Source organism: Monodelphis domestica, chromosome 4 (assembly GCF_027887165.1).
Source record: "Monodelphis domestica isolate mMonDom1 chromosome 4, mMonDom1.pri, whole genome shotgun sequence".
Lineage (NCBI taxonomy): Eukaryota > Metazoa > Chordata > Mammalia > Didelphimorphia > Didelphidae > Monodelphis > Monodelphis domestica.
The window spans coordinates 76,028,181-76,048,747 of NC_077230.1; the positions used below are offsets into that span (position 1 = coordinate 76,028,181).

The 20,567-nt window shown below is 43.3% G+C and overlaps 1 protein-coding gene across 33 annotated transcripts in view; it reads right to left on the bottom strand.

The window, feature by feature from the left end:
• Positions 1 to 20,567, bottom strand: part of ZBTB20 (zinc finger and BTB domain containing 20) — a 1,063,249-nt gene that overhangs the window by 26,343 nt on the left and 1,016,339 nt on the right. For 32 of the 33 annotated variants that reach the window (XM_056797120.1, XM_056797129.1, XM_056797131.1 and 29 more), the window contains one exon: positions 16,254 to 17,861. In XM_056797120.1, coding sequence (XP_056653098.1) covers positions 16,254 to 17,861 — 1,608 coding nt within the window. Of the gene's footprint in view, positions 1 to 10,370; positions 13,266 to 16,253; positions 17,862 to 20,567 lie in introns of those variants that run through there. The other variant, XM_056797151.1, reaches the window with a different exon arrangement.

The window sequence follows — 20,567 nt, forward strand, 5'->3', positions numbered from 1 at the left end:
GGTCCAATTCCCGTCTGTTAAGAGAAAGTTTTGGCTGAAATGAACTCATTTTCCGATATTTTACAATTCCTGGTAGGGGAAATACAACTCCTTGAGTGTAAAACAATTCCTTGCCTTGAATAATTCTTCTAATAGAAAGCTAAAAGATAAACTCTTGCTCGTGGATTTCAAAGGCTGACCTGTAGCTTAAAAACAACTGAAGAACCGATTTCTTAAGAGGGGTTATTTTCAGTACAGGAAACTTAGCTAAGTGGTTTCCATGAACTTACCCCAAAACTATAAAAATAAGGAAGAGGAAAAAAAACCCACGAGAAAACTATAGCTATCAGAAGTGAGGAATGAAGCACTTTGAATACCAGACATTTTCCAGATACATGTGGGCACCCTTTAAAGACTAAAACATTATTTTAACTCTTGACAGAAATATTGTCAACGTGGAATCTAGAGGTCCCCGGACTTGTAGCTTGGAGGGATCTGGTGATCCCCAGTTTATGTAGTTTGGAGGCAGAAACCCCTTGTCGCATGAGAGTTCCTCCCCAGGGAAGGTCCTACTTCACTGCCTCTTAGACTGACAATTGACTTTAAGATTTGGCGCTGTAGGTAGCTAGTCAGTCTGGTCCCGGGGTGTGATGTACTAGGAGAGGCTTCTGGAGATAAGGAGAATCATTTGACAGCTTAAAGTCTATGTAATAATAATAATAAAGCATATATAATACACATATATGTAATATCTTTGCATTAATAGCTGAAGACATTGGTAATAATTTAACATAATTTTTTTTTTATGACCAAAGGTTGTTAGGCTTGAGGGATAATACCCTTAAGAGAATGTAGTTCTAAGGTAAGGCTGTTTGCCCAGAAATGAATTACCTCAAGTTTCCTGCATCTCCTTTCTATCTCTTCTCTCACTGTCTAGTCTTGTTAAGTTTGAAAAGGGGCTTTCAATATCCTTGGGGAGGAATTTTCTCTACCAGTGCTGATTGGCAATTTCTCTGAAACTTGAGTACCTAAGACACTGGAATCAATGCCTTTCTTTATTCCCTCTCACAGTGAGTCCTTCTCTCCCTTTAAGCCGTGGAACAGGTACTACTGTGTGCTTGAAACATCTCCTGATCTCCCTCCCAAAGCTGAGTGCTCTGCTTCCCAGACTACCATGGATTCAACTAAATGATGTGTACACTTGTATGTATGCACTATAGATTTATGCTGTCTGTATTTTCACCTGTACTTGCTGGCTCTCATGAGGATGTGAGCTCCTTGGGAGTGGGGATTGTTTTATTCTTTGTATTTGCATCTCCAGTACCTATCACCACAGGTAATTAATAAATATTTGCTGATTCCTTGGTTGATTTGCCCAGAGTCACTATGACACAGTTGAGACGTGAACTCAGCCGCTGCCTTTTTTGGGGGGGGTGGGGAGAATCTCTCTTTTTTTTTGTTATTGTTCAGTTGTGTCTGACTCTTTGTGAACTCATTTGGCTTTTTCTTGGCAAAGACAGTAGGGTGGTTCGCCATTTTCTTCTCTGGCTTACCTTACAGATGAGGAAATTGAGGACAACAGGGTTAAGTGATTTGCCCAGGGTCACAGCTATTATCTGAGACCAGATTTGAACCTAAATCCCCCTTATCTCTATCCACTGTGCCACCTAAATGCCCCTTAGGAGTTACTTCTCAAAGCTGTCAGTATTCCTATCTTCAGGAGCTTCTTTTCCCCTTCCCATTTTGATGTTTCTAATCTTTTTTGGTCTTAGAAACCAAATAACAAAGCAAGTTAGAACTGTACCTAAGAATCATGGTCTGGTATACTTTTCTATGAGTAAAGAATTGGCATTTTATAAAGGGTGTGGACTTTGGATGCTTAGAGGTTCCTTTCTGGAGGTTTGTTTACTTCTTGATTTTTGGTTGTGTTCTAGACAGGTAAGGCATACTAAATAACTTGCAACTCACATCTTCTGCCCTGCTTGTTTGTAACTCTGTGGAAGAAAATGCCTCTACCTGGATAAGCTCATCACTTCTCAATTCACCAGTTATGCTGGGGAATTACTAAAGCCTTACTGACATGATCTCCCTTAGCTTCTCCTCCTTCCTGTTCCTTTTTAGAGGACAGAAAATGGACTCTCAGGTCATTCCACTTTGTATCCTCTGTTCTGCCTGGTTTCAATTCCACAGAACAACATAACCTTGGTGTTCCCCTGTCCTTTCTCCCCCTGGCCCCAATCCCTCCTGCTTTTCTGCCTCCTTTTGTGTGTTGCTTTTCCCTTCTGATTGGAAGCTTCTTGAAAGTAACTTTTATTAACTGTATCCCCAAACAATGCTCCATATAGTTCCTGGAAGGGGCACTTAGGTGTTTATTGGATGGGATTGGATTGATTTAGTCCATAATCCCTTCCACCAGTTGTTACTCAGGATCCCAAGAACGCATATCCATACTAGATATTTCAGTCTACAACGTATTGCTCTTCTTCTAAATGCTTCAATCCTCCTAGAGCTCCTCCAGGAATACAATTCTACCATCTCTTCTAAACATCTAAGGCAAGACATTTACTTTTAAATGCGACCTACATTCCAAGGCACTCTTAATGAATAAGTCACCTGGTTGAACTGTATTCTTTCTTATATTATTTTGAGTATGCTTTGTAAAAATGACAAATCTTAAAGATAAAAGATTTCTTTAAGAAAAAGTTAATTTTCCCCCCCTGTATATCTGGTGATTGTCTGAGGTGGAACTCATTCAAATAATTTTTAAATTATTTTAACCATCCTTTCATTCTTTTACTTTACCTCTTGCTAAATGTTTTGGCCTTTCATCTTTTCATCTCCACAAATTCTTTTCCTCTTGCCCACTATTTATGAGCCTGAATTCTACTAGTTAAAATGAAACTGAGTTAAGAAAAATCTTTTAAAAAATTCAGTGGATTGGAGAACTTCAGTAACTCTACTAACCTCAGTGCCTTTTCACCTTAGTGTCTAAGTACTGTCTCTTAATAGATAGTTAAGGTTATGGCAGCTCTGACCGACATCTCCTTAGGGACACATTTTTGGCAGGGACAGTTTTACTTTTGTTCAAGATGTTTTACTTGAAACTATGGTAGGGCCACTTGGTGGTACAATGGATAGAGGTCCTGGCCTGGGGTTGGGAAGACATCAGTTCAAATATGACCTCAGATACTTAACATCTGTGTGACCCTGGACAAGCCACTTAACCCTGTTTGTCTCATTCCTCATTTGTAAAGTGAGCTAGAGAAGGAAGAGGCAAACCATTTCAGTCCCTTTGTCAAGAAAGTCCCAAATGGAGTCCCAAGGTCAACTGAAAAGTAACTCATCAACAACCACTGTAGGAGACCAAATATATAATTTTTAGGTAAACTACCTCTGACAGTTGAAAATGTGCTTGGAAGTGAACTGATTCCTGCTGTTGTGGTGGTGGCTCTCTATTTTATTTTGGCCTGGGAGGTTACAAAAAACATCCCTTCCATTGGGCAGTGTCCCACTTTTCAGACACTACTTTGGCTGACATGGCTTCAAGTCTTGTCTTCAATTCTTTTTGGTGACTACTCCCATTTAAATCTATTTGTATCTTTGTACATAGCTGCTTAGACTTCTTGTGTATCTCTAGGTAAGGACACCTATAAAGATTTTTTACTCTCCTTTTACAAGTACATCAACAAACGCTCCCATCATAGCTATTTTACTTCTTGCCTCCAAATTAATGAGAAATTGGGAATTTTAGTTTCAAACAGTCCGAATTACAAGTAACCCAAAGAGAAAAGAAAAGGTTCCCAATCTGTGTAAGTAGGCTGTGTAAGCATGGTTCATGTCATCCACAATGGCCTGAGATGTAGCTTAGGAGAAATGACTGGGCATGTAGGAACGGGAAAGGAGGTGGGTTGAATAAGAAATAAAAAGAATGAGAGAAAAAAGATGGACAGTCTGGTACACTGGTAAGCCCTAAAATGGTCAAGTGTATTTGAATTCACATCATTTAAGTTTATGATTAAGTTAAATACAGAAATTGCTTCCGGCTCAATAGAAATATGCAGAGAAAAAACAAAGAATGCAGCTACTTTCAGGGATTCCTTCATCATTCATGCCAGTTGGGACCTAGTCATACTAAAAGAACAAGAGGGAGATCTCCTTTATGGAGGAATTATGGGAAAACATGGGTAAAAATTGTACCAAGTTGGAAAGGATCAATGGCTTGTGTAATCTATTGGCACAGGGATAAAATCATGGGTTTGTCAAAATAATTATTTGTTTATATTTAAAGGAGGATTTTGTCAAAGCGAGCTAGGGGCTGTGGCTATCCCCCCATGTTCTTTGGAATTCTAGCCCCGGTCCTGCCACTGGGTGACATCAGGGCAAGCTGTTAAGACTTTTTAATAGAAATATGAAACCCTTTTCTTCTCTACTATACACATATAGTAAACATATCTACAGAGTTCCCTGGAGAAAGATCTTACCAAACATAATGCACTGTATCCCAGGGCTGGGAAAATGGATTTTTAGGCTTTCTAGGAGGTACCTAGTTAAGTGTGGTGCATTTTATGATTAGTTAGGCATCCAGAACTAACATTTGTTATTTCTTTTTATTTATGGGAAGGGGCACACATGAATCGTGTCACCTAGAGTGACTCTCTTAAACTCTTGGTGTTCTTGGCAACTCTCTAAGACTGCAAATTCCAGAGAATGTACCAGATCTACACTGGTACAGTGAGTTTTCTCATCCAATCAATCAATAATCAATCAACATTTATTAAATGCCTAGGATATACCAGGTACTATGTTAAGTGCTGGGGATGCAAAAAAGAAGCAAAACAAAACAAAACAAAAGAAATAAAAACCTTAGTCTCTGCCCTCAAGGAGTTTATGGGGATATAAGAGTTTCATAGATCAACATACCTCCCTATTCTTATCCTAGGAGATAGTATCACTTTGCAAAAATGTTAAGAACTTTTATTACAGTATCATATCTGACAGATACAGCATAGTAGTGCTCTTCATTATTATCATTGGTCTGGCAGTCAGGAAAGCTGAGTTCAAGTCCAGCTTTTGACAATACTGGCTTTGTGACTCTGGGCAAGTCATGTAATGTTTCAATGCCTATGCAACTCTCTCAGGCTCTAAATTAGAGAGCAGATGTCCACTTTCATTGGCAGAAAGAGTTTCCTGTGCCAAGGAAAATCACAAGTCTAGATCCCTCAAAAATTTTTACCTGAAAAAGCTCTGAGGGACTTAGCTGGCGGGGGAGGAATTTTGCTAATTGTAGTCCACAGTAATGGAGAAATATGAAAATTGATCTAGAATAATTTTCTCAGCAGATGCCTAAAAGGGAGAAATGATAAGTTGTTTTTCTTATAAAGAACCACAAAGTACATTTGTGACACTAGTGATTTATTGTGTGGAAAATGCTCAAAGAATTAAGCACCTAAACTTTAAAAATAGTCTCCTATCAAAAATTTGGCATGATGGAAAGAGGCAAAAGTATGGGTAATACAGAAGCCAAAGACATTCATATTTGACCTCAAAATGTATTATATAGGATTTTGGAGATAATAGATGAATTATGTTTGGCTTAGGTTAGTATTTGTCTACTTTTCTTGGTGGAGGAAAAGAGTCTATAAATGATCTGGATTTTAGAAGAAAGTCAACCTTGAGATTAAAAAGGTTGCTTCCAATAATCCACAAAGTAGGCAATCCACATGCAGATACAGTAACAGAACACATGATATAGTTTGCTCTCAATTATACATACTAATGGAGAAGAACATTAGTATGAATAATACAAGATGGCAAATCATATACTTAGCACATTTCTTTAATGCCAGAGCAGCATCTAAATCTTAGAGATGGAAAGCCCAAGTAGAAAAAAAAAGAAAAGAATAGAGGAGCTTGAAGGCAGTCGAAGGGGTGGGAGTGATGAATTTAGACCCTCTGATATCTTACCCTCCAAATAGCCCTTTTTCCATTCCTTATCTTGGAGCAATGAGCAACGGTAAGACAGCTGGAAAGAATGCTCAAAAGTGTTCTGCTATTTGACTGAGATGCAAAAGACGTTTCTGCATTAAAAGACAGAAGAGGAGAATGCCTGTCCAGCTGCTTCTGCAGTGGCTTCCCATGGGCTAAAATTGCCAGTGCAAAGCCACTTATGATCATGATAAGCAGATGCAGAAGGTGGTTTCAGCATTCCAACAATCAACCAACAACACTTCTTTCAGGTGGTTTCCTCTAAGCCCCAAAGGAACATCAGATGACTGTTTAAGAGAAGGCTTGGAAAATCATTGTTTCCTTCAGTCTCCAGGCCTCAGCCCCAAGGCTGGCTCTTGTAAATCTGGGACAATTAAGAGTTAGTAAAGAGTATTGGAGAGGAAGATGGATCCTTCTACGTACCCAGGGGATAAGGGAGCTTGGATGAGAGCTGACAGAGCAAGGTTTTATAAAGTGACAGGTGGGAAAGGGAAGGAAAGCCGCTGGGGTATAAGGAGCCAGGAAAGGTGGCCACAGGGCTGTCTGGGCCGTAGCGCAGGGGGCAGGCCCTGGGGGGTGCCCATAATCTCAAAGTAGATAATCACGCCTTGACTGTGGTTCTAAAAATGCTTAGCACCAGCTGTGGGCCCATTTCCTGATTCCTCTGAACTCTAGGAAGTCCCTCCGAGCTCCAGAGGGGTCTGTTATCGTAGAGATGGGGGTGCAGGTAAGCTAACGGCCTTTCAATGAAGTAATGAAGTGCTTAAACATGTGAGAGGCACTCATTTTAAGGATGGCCCCTCTGCCGCACCAAGGTGCTGGCCCTCTACTCTGAACCCATTCCTGACTCAGTTTGTTCTTGCGGAAAGTTTTCCTTTTTGTGCTCCAGAACAAAGGAAAGCTCATCAGACACAACACTGGCTTCAAGCATTTGCAGCTTCAGCAACCGTTCAAAATACTGTGAATTTCATACTTTTTCCCCAAGAATCTCCTATCTCATTTTCCTCACAGTTCTCTATGGAGTCACATTTGCTATTGTTCGATTATGATCATTTGGGGAGGGGGGCTATGATTTTATCTGTGTAGAGAGTCCTTGTTCAGGAACTTGGTCTACCTTTGCTTAGGGACACTGAGAAGTCCACTGGCGCGTCAAGGGTTGTGTGGCCACACTTGAGGCCAGCTCTCTAGACCCGGGGTACCCCAATCCCTACAGAAGGAGGCCTCCGAAGGGACTGTGGGCCAGGGCCACCACGAATGAGACTCGGAGATCTGGGAGCACAAGAATCTCAAATGGAAGGCCAGACTCCCCTCTCCACTTACATGCTTAGAACTACTCCCTGAACACCGTTGTCTTCTGTCTGAAAGCTGATACTACGCCAGGCTGGCTAGGTGTCGGGGTTCAGTGACTTGCCCAGGGTGACACAGCTAGGAAGTATCTGGGGCCAGATTTGAATAGAAGAGCTCTCCCCTCCAGGCCTGGCTTTATTTTGTCACACAAAATTCCTGCATTCCTCTTCTGGACCTCAGTTTCCTCAGCTGTAACATTGGAATGGGGAGTGGCTACTGAATTGGATCAGCTTTAAAGTCTGTTCCTCTTGAACATCCATTTTCTATATTGGTTCTACAACTGAATAGTGACTCGACTGACGTCAGGGAAGGAAGGAAGAAAAGAAGCCTCTCTTTATTAAGCCTGTGCGATGGGCTAGGCACTGCACTAAGCTTTGCAAATTTGGTCTCATTTGATTCTCACAACCGCTTTGGCACGTGAATGCTACTCTCCTTCCCCTTTTACAGTTCAGAAAACCAAAGCAAAGCAGGGATTTGCCCAGGATGATGCAGCTCTTCTGGATCTGAAGCCACATTTGAAACTCGGCCCCTTCTGACTCTGGCCTGCAGCTGTCCCTGCCCTGGGATATTAAAGGAGGAGAGGAAGCATAGCTCCAGGGGTGCAGCCGAGGCTCTGTGGACTCCCTCTAGAGGGAGGAGGAAAGAGTGGCGCGAAATCATAAAAGGCGAAGGGTTAACCTCTCCACTGGTGGAAGGAGAATCCGAATTAATGAGGTCATGCATCCATTAGGGTTGCTAAGAAGTGACTAGTAGATCTTATTGCTGAGCCATCAAAGCTTCTTGGACTAACAGGGAGAGTGACCTCCTAAGCAGGGGGAAAGGGCTTGCTCCTAATAGTTTTATAAATTTGCTTTTGGTCTGAATATAGGCTTTATTCCATTCTTCCATTTATATTTTTAAAAGTTTGAGTGCAGTCTATGTTTTTCCAGTTTATAACAGTTCATATTCTTTTCTTGTCAAAGAGATCTTATTTGAGGGGTACAACTAATATGATGGTTATCAATGGTGGGACTATCTTCTTAATTCCTTCGTATTTCACTGTCTTATTAGAGATAGTGATCCAGGAAAAATAAATAGGCTTGAACTTTTGCCTCTAGCTCTATGGAACTTCGTTTTTCAGGCCATATTTTCTCCCCCTTGCTTATCTTTGCTACCTGCTTCCTCACATTTCTACTGGCAGACAAGAAATGGAAAACAATTTTTAAAAGTCAGCCAGGATTGCCCTGTGCCAGGTACATCACCTTATAGAAGTCCTGGGAAATGTGTGGGCTAAGTGGGCACAGTGGATAGAGTTCTGGGCTTGGAGTCAGGAAAATTCATGTTCCTGACTTCAGATCTGGCCCCTGACACTTACTGGCTATGTGACCCTGGGCAAGTCACTTAATTCTGTTGGCTTCAGTTTCCTCATCTGTCAAATGAGCTGGAGAAGGAAAATGGCAAACTACTCCAGTATCTTTGCCAAGAAAACCCCAAATAGGGTCGTGAAGAGTTGGACATAACTGAAATGGCTCAACAACAAATTCTACCAACATCAGAGGTCAGACTAGTTTTGCCCTATTCCTCTGTTTTTGGGTTTGGGAACGTGGAAAAGGAGGTGTAAGCTAAGCTAACTGAAGGAGGAGATTTCTGGCTAGACATGTAAAAACATCAGGAGAATGCTACTCTAAGATTGGTCAAGTGGAAAGAGTTTTGGATTTGGAATTAGGGGACCCAGGTTCAAATCCTGCCTGGGGTCCTACCTATGTGACTTCAAGCCCATGTGACCTTTTAACTTTTCTGAGCCTCAGTTTCCTCATCTGAAAACAAGAAAGGTGGACCAGTTGGCCTCTAAGGTCCCCTCCAGTTCTAAGTCTATGATTCTATGATTCCATGATTGACTTCTTCTCTGTTATTGGAATTGGGGATAAGGCAAAATGTCTAAACATGAAGAAGACATTCTTTTGAAAATAAAGAAATAAAATGGCTGTGGTAATATGGATATCTGTATAATATATTCGCTAGATGAAAAGAATGGAATTATAAAAGAGGAATGGAAAACAGAATGGATTTACCTATAATAATTTTAGCTAAGTCCCACTGTGAAATATATCATTGTTTTCATAGCATCTATGCGTTTTGAAGCCGAGGTCTTCACTAAAATTTAAATTTTTCCAAAAATTAATACTAACTACTAGTAGTTTGCTGTTAGAGTTAAATCTGTCTTGAATATAGAATTATCACTTACCATTACTTGTTATTTCTCAATTAGGCAGGTAAGGAGCCAATGAGATGGAATATCTAAAATATGTCTATTTCCTTGGAATATACAAAGATGTATATTTGTACACCCAAATATGAAAGGCATATGTTATTCTTAACTGGTTCAAGCCTACATTGAATTTATGCCTCAGAGGGAGGAAAGGTCTCACTTTCTAAAGTGAACGAATTGCATCAATAGGGTCTTTGGTCTTCTTTCCCTACTTCCTCCTGTCTTTCCTATCCAAAAATGTCTACTGAGTCCTTACTCTGTTCAAGGAACGGACTTTGCAAAGTGCTGGGAGGGTTCAAAGATGCAGAGGACACAACTCCTTCCCTCAGTAGTAGAGGAGATAAGAGATGTAGGTGTGGAACTTCAATACTAGGCTGCATGTGTGAATGCAGGAAGGATCTTAGAAATAGAAAAGGATCTGTCCCTTATTCTGCATAGGAGGAAATGGATGCTCATGTGGCTAAGTGGCTTGTCCAAAGAATTCCACATTTGCAATCTGATAGATTTAGAGCTTAGAGACCTGTCTAGTCTGTTCCCTTCATTGTTAAAGATGAGAAAACATGACTTGTGAAGTTAGGTGGCTTGTCAAGTACACATAGGTTATAATGGGGCAGAGCAAAGATTTGCATGCAGGACTTCTGAGACTATACTTAATTCTCTTTTCAATATACTACTCTAATACTTCATAGATATATATATATATATATATGGAATTTTTGTCAGGTTTTCTACATGAAGATTTTGGGAAGGCAAGGCTTGTAACAAGATTAGAATATCGAAGAATGCCAATTCAATCAAAAAAATCCTAATCTTATTTTAAAACAATTTTTATTTCTTGAACACCAAATAAAATAGGCATTTTCACATATGAAGTAGAGCAGAATAAGAAGACTAATTTTAAATCTCTAGAGTGCTTGGTTTAAAAAAAAGCATAAAATTAAAAAAAAAATCAGAAAATTCTTCCATCTTAGAATCAATACTGTGTATTGGTTCCAATGAAGAGCAGTAAGAGCTAGGCAGTGAGGGAGGGGAGGGAAGGGTGCTAAATGATTTGCCCAGGATCGCACATTAGGAAGTGCTTGAGGTCAAATTTGAACCCAGAACTTCCAGTCTCTAGATCTGGTTTTCAATCTTCTGAGCTATTGCGCTTCCCCAAAAAGCATATATATATTTTTAAATAAATTCTACACATAACTTTCAAGGTTGATATGATTGTCTGGCTGCCTACTGTTCTTTTCCAGAGATTAAGAACAAAGCAAACATTTTATTGACCATTTTTTCTTTTAAAAAATGTAGTAACCCTATTTGGGTTTGATTTTAATGGTTTAAAGAAAGGAAAATTACCAGTAGAGGTTCCTCTGAGCCCTACTGTGTAAGTAAGTAGTCTGGGTCAACCTACAAGGCTTAAGTCTCATGAGAGTTTCTCTGTGTGCATTTTGGATTTCAATATATAAGGCTTCATGGCAGTCAAAAGATCATCTGCCCTCTATGAGGAATTTCACCACCATTTATGGCACTGGCCAAACATCAGAGGTAAATCTTATTTGCTGATTTCTCAGGGCTTTTGAAGCCAAAACCAAGTTAAGAGGATGACCAAGTTGGGGGCCACTCAAGGAAGGATGATACACCCATTTTAGTGGCATAATGAGATTGGCTGCCAGTTCTTAGAGACTCTCAATTGAATGGGCATATACGTGTGTGGCTGCCACTTTATAACCTGAGATTAGATGAGGCCCAGGCCTTCCTTTTGGACTGCCCATATGACATGGATTGCAGGGAAGGCTGAAAGACTACGTCTCCAAGGGAACATATCGGGACCTGTCCCGGAGAGAGCACACTTACACTCTCATGAATGGGACACACGGGTCATCCGAAGTTCAGACTGGAGCAGATTCTGGGCTACACAGTCAACAGAAAGTCCTCATCTTAGAGCCTCTGTCAGACTGGGATACGATCTGGGATGTGCCCTCCACTTTAGAGGAAAACTTTGGAGTTTTCCTCTAACATTCAGCCATAGAATTAGAACAGTCCCCAAATGGAATGAATGTCCCGTCTCAGAAATAGTGGGCTCCCCTCGATAAAGGATTTAAGGCAAGGCTGAATGATCACTTCTGTGCTTGTTGCAGAAGGATTCTTTTTCAGGTGTAGGTTAGACTAAATAGTAACTAAGAGCTCTTCCAACTTTTAAATTCTGTGTTTTCTTGCTTTGGCTCATGTGATTATGGTTTTTGTTTTTTTTAATCCTTCCCTTCCCTCTTAGAATCAATACTACATATTGGTTCTAAGGCAGAAGAGTGATAAAGACTGGGCAGTGGGGGTTAAATGACTTGCCCAGGGTCACACAGCTAGGAATTATCTGAAGCCAAATTTGAACCCAGGACCTCCCATCTTCAGGCCTGGCTTTATATCCATTGAGTCACCCAGCTGCCCTTGTGATTATGTTTTGCTATGCCTTCTCGATGCCCATTTTTCCTCTTCAGTTGGTTTGATAGGTACTGTGCCTCAGATGGGGGGTTCTTAAAGTTGGGATTATGGTTACATACACTCTAGCGAGTCTCTGTGCTTTGTGAACTTGCCTCTCTGACATTGCTTTGGAAGATGTGGACAATTTAATCCTATTAACCCAAATCTCTCTTCCTATCATTTCTGATCCTACCAGGGATATATGACTTAAAGGGAAAATAGTGACAACTGAGGCAGAAAAAAATAAAGATGTCTTTTTACTTAGCATAATTGCCATTCCTCCTTTGGTCCATATCTAATACAGATTGCAGGTCAAGGCAGAACAAACACAGAGTAGTCTTTATTCCTAATATAAAGTTACCAGGAGTGTCTCGGAGTGATAGGAGAAGACAAAGTATGATAGAAGACAAGAACAACTCTTAGAAAGGTCTGTTAATTGTCTTTGAGAAGAAAGAGACCCTTCATTTTCTTTTTCCATTGTTTTATGCCTTCTTCTTTTAGTAGTGACATCAGTTTTCTGGAAAAAGTTGAAAAAACTGGGTCATCTTCATGTGTTGGGATGACAGGATAGTTTGTGCTATTTTGGATTCTTCTCTAAATCTCTCATTTCCAGACAACTTCTTGGGATTCTGATTTATTTATACTCTTGGTCATTCTGGCCTTCTTGGTCTTTCAAGGGTGAATGAGCTTGAGAAACACTTATAGGGACTAAGTAGACTCCTACTGTGGGTAGTGAGGTGGCACTGGAGAGAGCACTGGGCCTGGAATCAGGAAGACTCATCTTCATGAGTTTAAATTTGGCCTTAGACACTTATTAGCTGTGTGACCCTCAGCAAATCACTTAACCCTGTTTGCTTCAGTTTTCTCATCTGTAAAATGAGCTGAAGAAGGAAATGGCAAATCACACCAGTATCTCTGCCAAAAAAAAACTCCAAATAGGGTCATTAAGAGTTGGATATGACTGAAAAACAATAGATTCCTACTATGGTTTGCTAGTGGATGGAGTATGTCTAGAAATTTCTTTTCTTTTCTTAGAGGATAGTGAACAAAAGTAAAACTTTACCAAAAGAGGAAGGAAGAAAAAAAATCTTGATTATAAAGGAAATCCAGGCAAACCTGAAGATCTAATATAATTAGTCACAAATTCCAGAGATTTTTCACCACTGAGTAGGCTGTCTTCTAGTTATTTCAATTGTGTCATATAATTGTGAAGACTGAGGAACCAAGAAACTCCAGAAAGCATCTGAATTGAAGAAAAAGTGTACAATATGTTATTATCATCATTCTGATGGTGAGAATGCCATTCAAAATTTCATTTTAATTCTATAGTAAAACTCTATTATTTTGGTCCTCATTTCTCTGTGATTAGGCAAGCCACTTAATGATTTTACCCTCAGTTTCCTCATCTGAAAAGAGAGGGCACTGGAAAAAGGTCATCCTTGAGGTCCATTCCAGCTCTAACATTTCATAAATCTATGGATATCATGCTACTTCTAGGTGAGGCAGGGGGTTAGAATGCTAAACTTGAAGGTAGGAAGACCTGGTTATAAACTTATTCTCAGACACTTACCAACTGGGCAAGTCATTTAACCTGTCTGCCTCAGTTTCCTCCACTGTAAAATGGGGATGATAATAATAATAATAATAATAATGGGGATAATAAAATGGGGATAACAATAACCTACTCCCCAGAGTTGTTGTGAGGATATTATTTGATCTTATTCAATTTGAAATAACAATTATAAAAATCTTGGCATAATACCTGGCACATAGTAGGCACTTAATAAATGTGCGTTTCCTCCCTCTCTCCCAACCTCAATATTGGTTTCTTGATCAACTAGCTGTACCTGGCAAGAAGCTGGAGAAGGTAAAGAGATGTCAAAAGCCTATGCACAGAGAAGAGGTAGAACAAAGAAAGACAATCCTTATAATGTGTGGTTTTAAATGAGTATTTGACTCTAAATATTTATTTGACTCTAAAACTTAGAACTGGAATTGCTAGGATGGATTACCCATGTGTGCTGAGCTCCCTCTTTTGAAAAATATGCCCTGATCCTCCCCATAGAAGTCATCAAAAATATCTATTAGATCACAGAATGTAGGATTCTCAGTCTTGCAATATTTTGGTATATCTATCATATCTGTGCTTAAAGACAGCATTGGATCTCATGTCATGCAATTTTTAATCATTGAAAAAGGCAGCATGGACCCATGGAATGAGATCTATAATTGGAGTCCTGAGTCCAGGCTGTCAACTAGGTGACCCTGGGCAAGTCACTCAATTTTCCTGCGTGCTTTTTTTCCCTCATCTGTAAAACAGGGATGATAATACTGCTGGTACCTGCTTTACAGGTTTGTTGTCATTTTTCAGGTGTGTGCAGCTGAACAATGCCAAAAGGGTATGGGATCCCACAACTAAATAAACCCAGAAGGAGGGACAAAAAAAATCTGATGAAAAAGGTCACAAAAAAGCAGTGAAGCTACTTCTGTGTATGACTTGTAGAGTCTTTTTGATTACTTTATAGTCTCATACATATTATCTAACTTGTAGATAATATAGATCACTAGTTAGCAATAAGAAGTTTAATTCATAAATTGCTTTTTGATAAGTGCTTTGTAACCATTCTATCAGTTGATCATGACAATTGTTACCTATAATAATTCCAGAATGAATGGGGTGCTTCTGTGTCTGCCTATTTCTTTATATGTTTTTGAGGGATGTAATAAATTATTATTCAACAACTTTGGCCTTATTGGAAACATTACGACCCAAGAACCTACACTGAAGACTTGTGGAAAATATATAGAATGTTGCTGCTCTGGTATTACATGAAAAACAGAGATTCCTATGAACAACACGATTTCTTTCTCTTGTAATAACTAAAGCTCAATGTTGGAACCTGACGGCTAGCCTTTATATCCTATGTGCAAATTTGCAAAGTAATGCTTTTTTGCATGAACAAATATATGGTCATTTGGCGTTAACCAAAGAATATGCATTGGAGAAATATGAAAATAGACCACTAGGCAGGTTTTTAGTAATAAACTAGAACTCTATGGGTGACAATTTAGTGGTTATTTTGAAAATATGGTCCCAAGAGATTGTGAATTTGATTTTCCTATGCTGCTAGAAAAGATCCTTTAGCGTTAATGCAGAATATAAAACTAGGGGTTGTCTGTGAAAATGCTCCTTTTGAAACTAAATTGGGTTAGATAGAGATTTTCTTTCCTAAAGAATGTCGTGCCATACAAAACAGCTACACGATGCATTGCCCTATCTGGTCCCAGCTGGCAATAAATAGGCAAATTGGCCCGTCTCAGGTCCAGACCTAGCGTTCATGCATTCCCCAAATACCATGGACTTGGGGTCTGCTGGCCCTCATCACTGAATGTTTCCAAGCTGCCTTGATACCAGCGGACAATCATTAAACTATGGATGCTGTTTTGATGTTCTTTATTTGGTTATCCTTGGAAGCATTAAGAAGCCACACAGGATGAACAGCTGACAAAGCGGTGGAGTCCTTCCTTGCTTAGGGAGCTCCCATTCATTTCGGTTCTCATTCCTATGCTGTAAACTCTTTCCCAGGTGCCTAGTGTCCACCTTGCTTCTCTCCCTCCCGTCATTCCTCTGGACCAGCCATCGATGCCACTTGGAACTTACCTGCTTTGTCGTTTGCCCCCTAGCGTCCTGTCGCTCATTTAAACCCATTTGTGTTAGGGCAGATGTGTGATTCCTCCCCCATCTGCATGTGAGCGGGAATCTTCTTCGGAAGCTAATGGCTCGACTCTGATCATGGGAAATCCATGAGCAGCGGTCACCATGGGCAAACACTGCTTACCGTGTGACCACGGGGCGGATCCTAAAGCCCTTCCCGGGAAGTGGCTCCCCCCGGAGCCCGCCTGCGCAGGCCTGGCCTCGAGTTCACAAGATTCTGGGGAAGAAGCCCATGAAGAGGGCCACTCCTCTGCATTCTAGGAAGCGTGGCATGTGCAAGGACTGACTAGGTCTGATGGGACCACCTCTTCTCACGGGCTCCTTCTCAGAGGAATCGTATTCCTGCCTTTCCCGGGCCGTGACCGGGCGGCAGCACGGACGCAAGGTCCTCTGCATCGGCGATCCAGGGCGGCGGGGCTCTGGGAAGATGCCTCGGGCCCGGTCAGCTCTAAGACCTCTGCCTTCCCCCTCCCACCTTGGCCGTGGCTGGGGCGTCCCCGGAGGGCGGCCACTCACCTGTGTGTACGAACATGTGCTTAACGTAGTTCTGTTTGGCGGTGAAAGTCTTGTTGCAGAGAGTGCACTCATAAGGCTTTTTTTCCCCCTGCCCACCGGCTGTGCTGTGGCCTGCGGATGGGGCCAGGGGCTGTGGGGCTGGCAGCTGGGCAGTGAAAGTGGACAGGCCGGGCTGGGACACTGTCACAAACTGGGTCTGCTGGCCTGCTAAGGGCTGGGGCAGGCTGAAGAGGAAAGGCTTGGGGCCGCTGCCGGCCGTCTGCGTGGTGAAGAGGGCTGGCAGGTAGGTGTTGCCGGCTGTGCCAATGACCTGTGTGTTGCTGGTCAGGGTCAGGGGCATCCTCAGGTTGCTGGTGAGCGTTTCTGTCTGGCGGAGATAGAGCTGGGTACTTGGCAATGGCTGGGCGATCGACGTGTTGACCGACGGCTGCAGAACTTTCTCGGTGCTGTTGCTGACAGTGAGCACGGCGCTGTCCATCTCCACCTCATTGCTCCTCTCGGGAGAAGAGGAGTTGGCATCGGGCTGCGGCGGCGGCGGCGGCTGCGGCTGGCCACCTTCTGCGGGGACGTCCGTGGGCTCCGTCTGAGAAGGCTCCGGCGGGCCCTCCCGGCCGAGGCCGGCCATGAACTGCTGCTCCACGGAGTCGGGCTCCGTGCCGATGGAGGAGCTGACCCCCGAGTCGAAGCTCTCTCCCTTGGGCTCGCTCTCGGTGCCCTCCGCCTGATCCGTGTCTTCCGTGCACTCCTCGGACTCGTTGTGCTGCAGGATCTGCACCCGCTGCTGGCCGTAGTAGTCGTAGTCGTCCTCCATCTCTTGTTTGATGTGGATGTTCCCCACCAGCGTCTGGATGCGCACGGGACGCGGCTGCTTTCGGCAGTGGGTGGTCTCTGGAGTGGTGGAAAGGTAGCGCTCCATCTGCTGCGAGCGCTCGTGGATGCGGGTGATCCAGCTGGGGTCCTCCATGTGGTGGTCTCGGGGCAGCCCCAGGGCTGTCTCGTGGTGGCTGACCACGGCGCCGCTGTAGAAGGAGCGCTCGCCGCTGCCATTCTGCATGGAGCAGGCATAGAGGGCCGAGTAGATCCTGTCCACGCTGTGCTGGGAATGACTCTGCAGGTAGCCAGACTCGGTGTCGCTGCTCTGGCCCGAGGTGCCCGACTCGGGGGTCCCCCGGGGGGTGTCTTGGCCCGAGTCCTGGATCACGGGGTAGACGTCGCCCACGTTCTGGGACACGATCCGCGTGCACTCATCGATCACCGTCTTGATCTGGAGGATGCTGGCCGCCGTGAGGATCTGCAGGGCTTCGGACTGCGAGACCCGCAGCACCCCGCTGTACATGAAGTCAATGAGCTTTTGCACGGACTGGACCGACACCACGGAGGGGATCTCAATGTCGCTGTAGCCCAGCAGCAGCTTGTCCTGGAAGAAGGGGCTGCCGGCGGCCAGCACGCAACGGTGGGCACGCAGCATGCTCCCGTGGATGCGGACCGTCACGTCACAGAAGTGGCCACGGTTGCGCTGCTCGTTGAGGGTCTCGAGCACGGAATTGCTGAAGTTGTGAAGGTTGATGCTGTGAATGCGCTCGGTCATCCCCTTGCAACTGATGTCACCTGCAGCACAGCAAACCACACAAGACAAAGACGGTCATTAGCGCTGCTTGGATCGCGTTCCTCCTCAGCCTCTAGATCTGGGTAGTGCCCACCTCCCCGCCGCTGGGCCAGGCGGCCTCCTCCGGGACCCAGAGCGCCCCGGAGCTCGAGCGGGTCCAGACTGTGGCCACGCAGGCCCAGCTACTTGGGACGGGACAGGCTATGGCTCCCAGGCCCCGCTCCCCGCGGGCCTCTGCCTCCAGGCAGGAACCTCTGGCAGCAGGGCCCCGGCCCAAGTAAGCCCAGGGGAGTTACGTAGTTGGCACCCTGACTCTTCAGACTTACTAGCCCTCCCTCAAGAAGTCTGGAAGCAAACACTTCCCTACTACGCGTCCAGGCTACGCCTGAAATCTGCGTAGTCGGGTTCAAGCTAACAAAAGGTTCCCCATCCCTTGCTTTTATTCACAGACAAAAATGAGCCCGACCGCTAAAGGTTCAAGCCCTTCTCATGTCTTCATTTAATTAAACAAACAAAATCCTCGAGAACGTGAAATTCATCATCAGGTTCACTCAACGTCTCCCCGCTGAGGCATCAGCTACAGAAAGCCAGCCAGCTTGAGGCGCCTCAAGAACGTGGCGGCGCTCTGCCTCCACTCTGTCTCCTCTGCCCGCTGCCTCTCGTGCTCTAGGTGGGGCTCTGCCTAGGCGTACATCCTCGGACGCCCAGTGGTCAGCAGACAGTGATTTTGTTATCCCAATGATGCTAATGACGGACGAAGGGAACAGCCCCGTGTTAACTGCTTACTAGGGAGGAGTCAAACAGGCCCGTGGGTGCCCTGACACTGGCAAGGGCAGCCAGAACCAGAACGAGGTGGGAGAAGAACAGCGAGCAGGCGAGTGTGTCTGGCTGTACCAGAGAAAAGAAAGTCACTTGGGCAGCTGTACGGAGGACGGATGGGAGTGGGGGAGAGCAAGCGGACCAAAGAGGAGGCTTTGTCCAGGAGGGGGTGAAGGCCTGAACTGCACCGCTCCACCTGCTGTGTGTCCCTGGCTGATGGCAGCAGAGAGGGGACTAGAAGCAGGACTAGTGATCTCGGGAGGCTGCCATCTCCTTTACAGAGCCCAACACAGATCATTTAGATTCAAGATTATTTATCTCTCTTTGGTCCCTTTTATGTGACTCAGACGGCGTTTGCAGAAGGCAAACTGGCGGTGACTCATGACTGTTACTATGCTTGAGCAGAAACACAAATGGAATTCGTCCATATCCCAAGTAACTACTAAAATGGTTTTCCTAATACACAGGTCTAACCATGTCACTACAGGATTAATCCATTCTGGTGGTTCTCTATTACTCATAGGAACAAACACTTTTGCTAGGTCGGTACTCATTCTTTAGGCTTCTCATCGTACCAGGAAACTAAGGCAGACAAAAGGTAAGTGACTTGCTCACACTTATTAAGTGTATGAGGCTTACTCAGGTGGGTTTGTTTTTTAACTCCAGGCCCAGCTCTCTATCCACTGTGCCACCTTAGCTGTCACAAATTTTCCCCATTTGACAGAGATAGAGGAACAGGAAAATGAGCAGTTTGCCTAAGGTCATACAGGTAGTAAATCAGAATTATGACGAATTCAGGGCTTCTGATTCCCAGACCAGGATGTGCCAGATAATCTGGGACCTCTGTATATAGCCAGATACAAACCAAATGGACACAGGAAGTGAAGTGCCATGCTGAACTAGAGTTGAGAATTTAGAGACCAGGTAATTTTTGGCAGGTATTAGCTCAATTGTTACTTCTTTTATTTTAAATCACAGAAAGACTAAAATTAGAAAACTAACCAACCTGCTGTTTCTCTTAGGTAGAGACCTTTAATACCTGCCTCTGTTATAGCAACAACCTCCCCCCTCCCACAAAAAAAAAAAGAGGACAAAGGGGGTAGATCACCTTTTGTCGATTTTAGTTATAAGACTGGGAAAATATGCCTCATCATTCAGTACCATCTCATGTCTACAGCATACAATGCCTCAGGCAAGGGAACTGTGCTGTCTTGATCTGTTCCCAGGCTTTCTTCCCTATTTAACAGGAATACAGTGGGGGAAAAAAGTTTCTGTGACAGTAATGCTGGGCACAGGGCTTTTGTGAAATGCTTCATTTTCACCCAATGAACATTAATGTATAGATTCCAATAGAATCAATTTGAAATAGTCTACTGTAGGAGGTTTTCTCCCCATTGAAAACAAATCTTGATTGGATGGGTATTCAGGAACTGTATAGGAAGGAATGGTGTGAAAATTCAAACCCTATTCTTTCTTAGATTGGCAGTGAATAGGCATTTGGACCATTCAGGGGGGAAAAAAGCCTCAACCCTACAAAACCTTACAACTTTACATGGATTATGTGCATTTGAAAAAAAAAGCAGAGTTTTCTATGAAGGGAGCAAAAGGAGCAGTATGAACATGGAAATGGTGGCAAAGTAAAAAAAATAAGATGCTAAGATAAAAGTTCTGTTTTGGGGGGGAGGGAAGAAAAAACACCCATGCCTTTTCAATAGGGTAAAAAATATAGATCAGACTGCAATGTCACTCACCAGAAACACAAATGGAATTCATCTAGGAAGACCAGGCGGAATATAGAATGGGGTTGAAGCAGGGGGTTGAAATTGAAGGGAAAGTTTTGTTGCTGTGAAATAGGTGATGGAGGGCTTGGTTTACTGTTTTATAGGAAC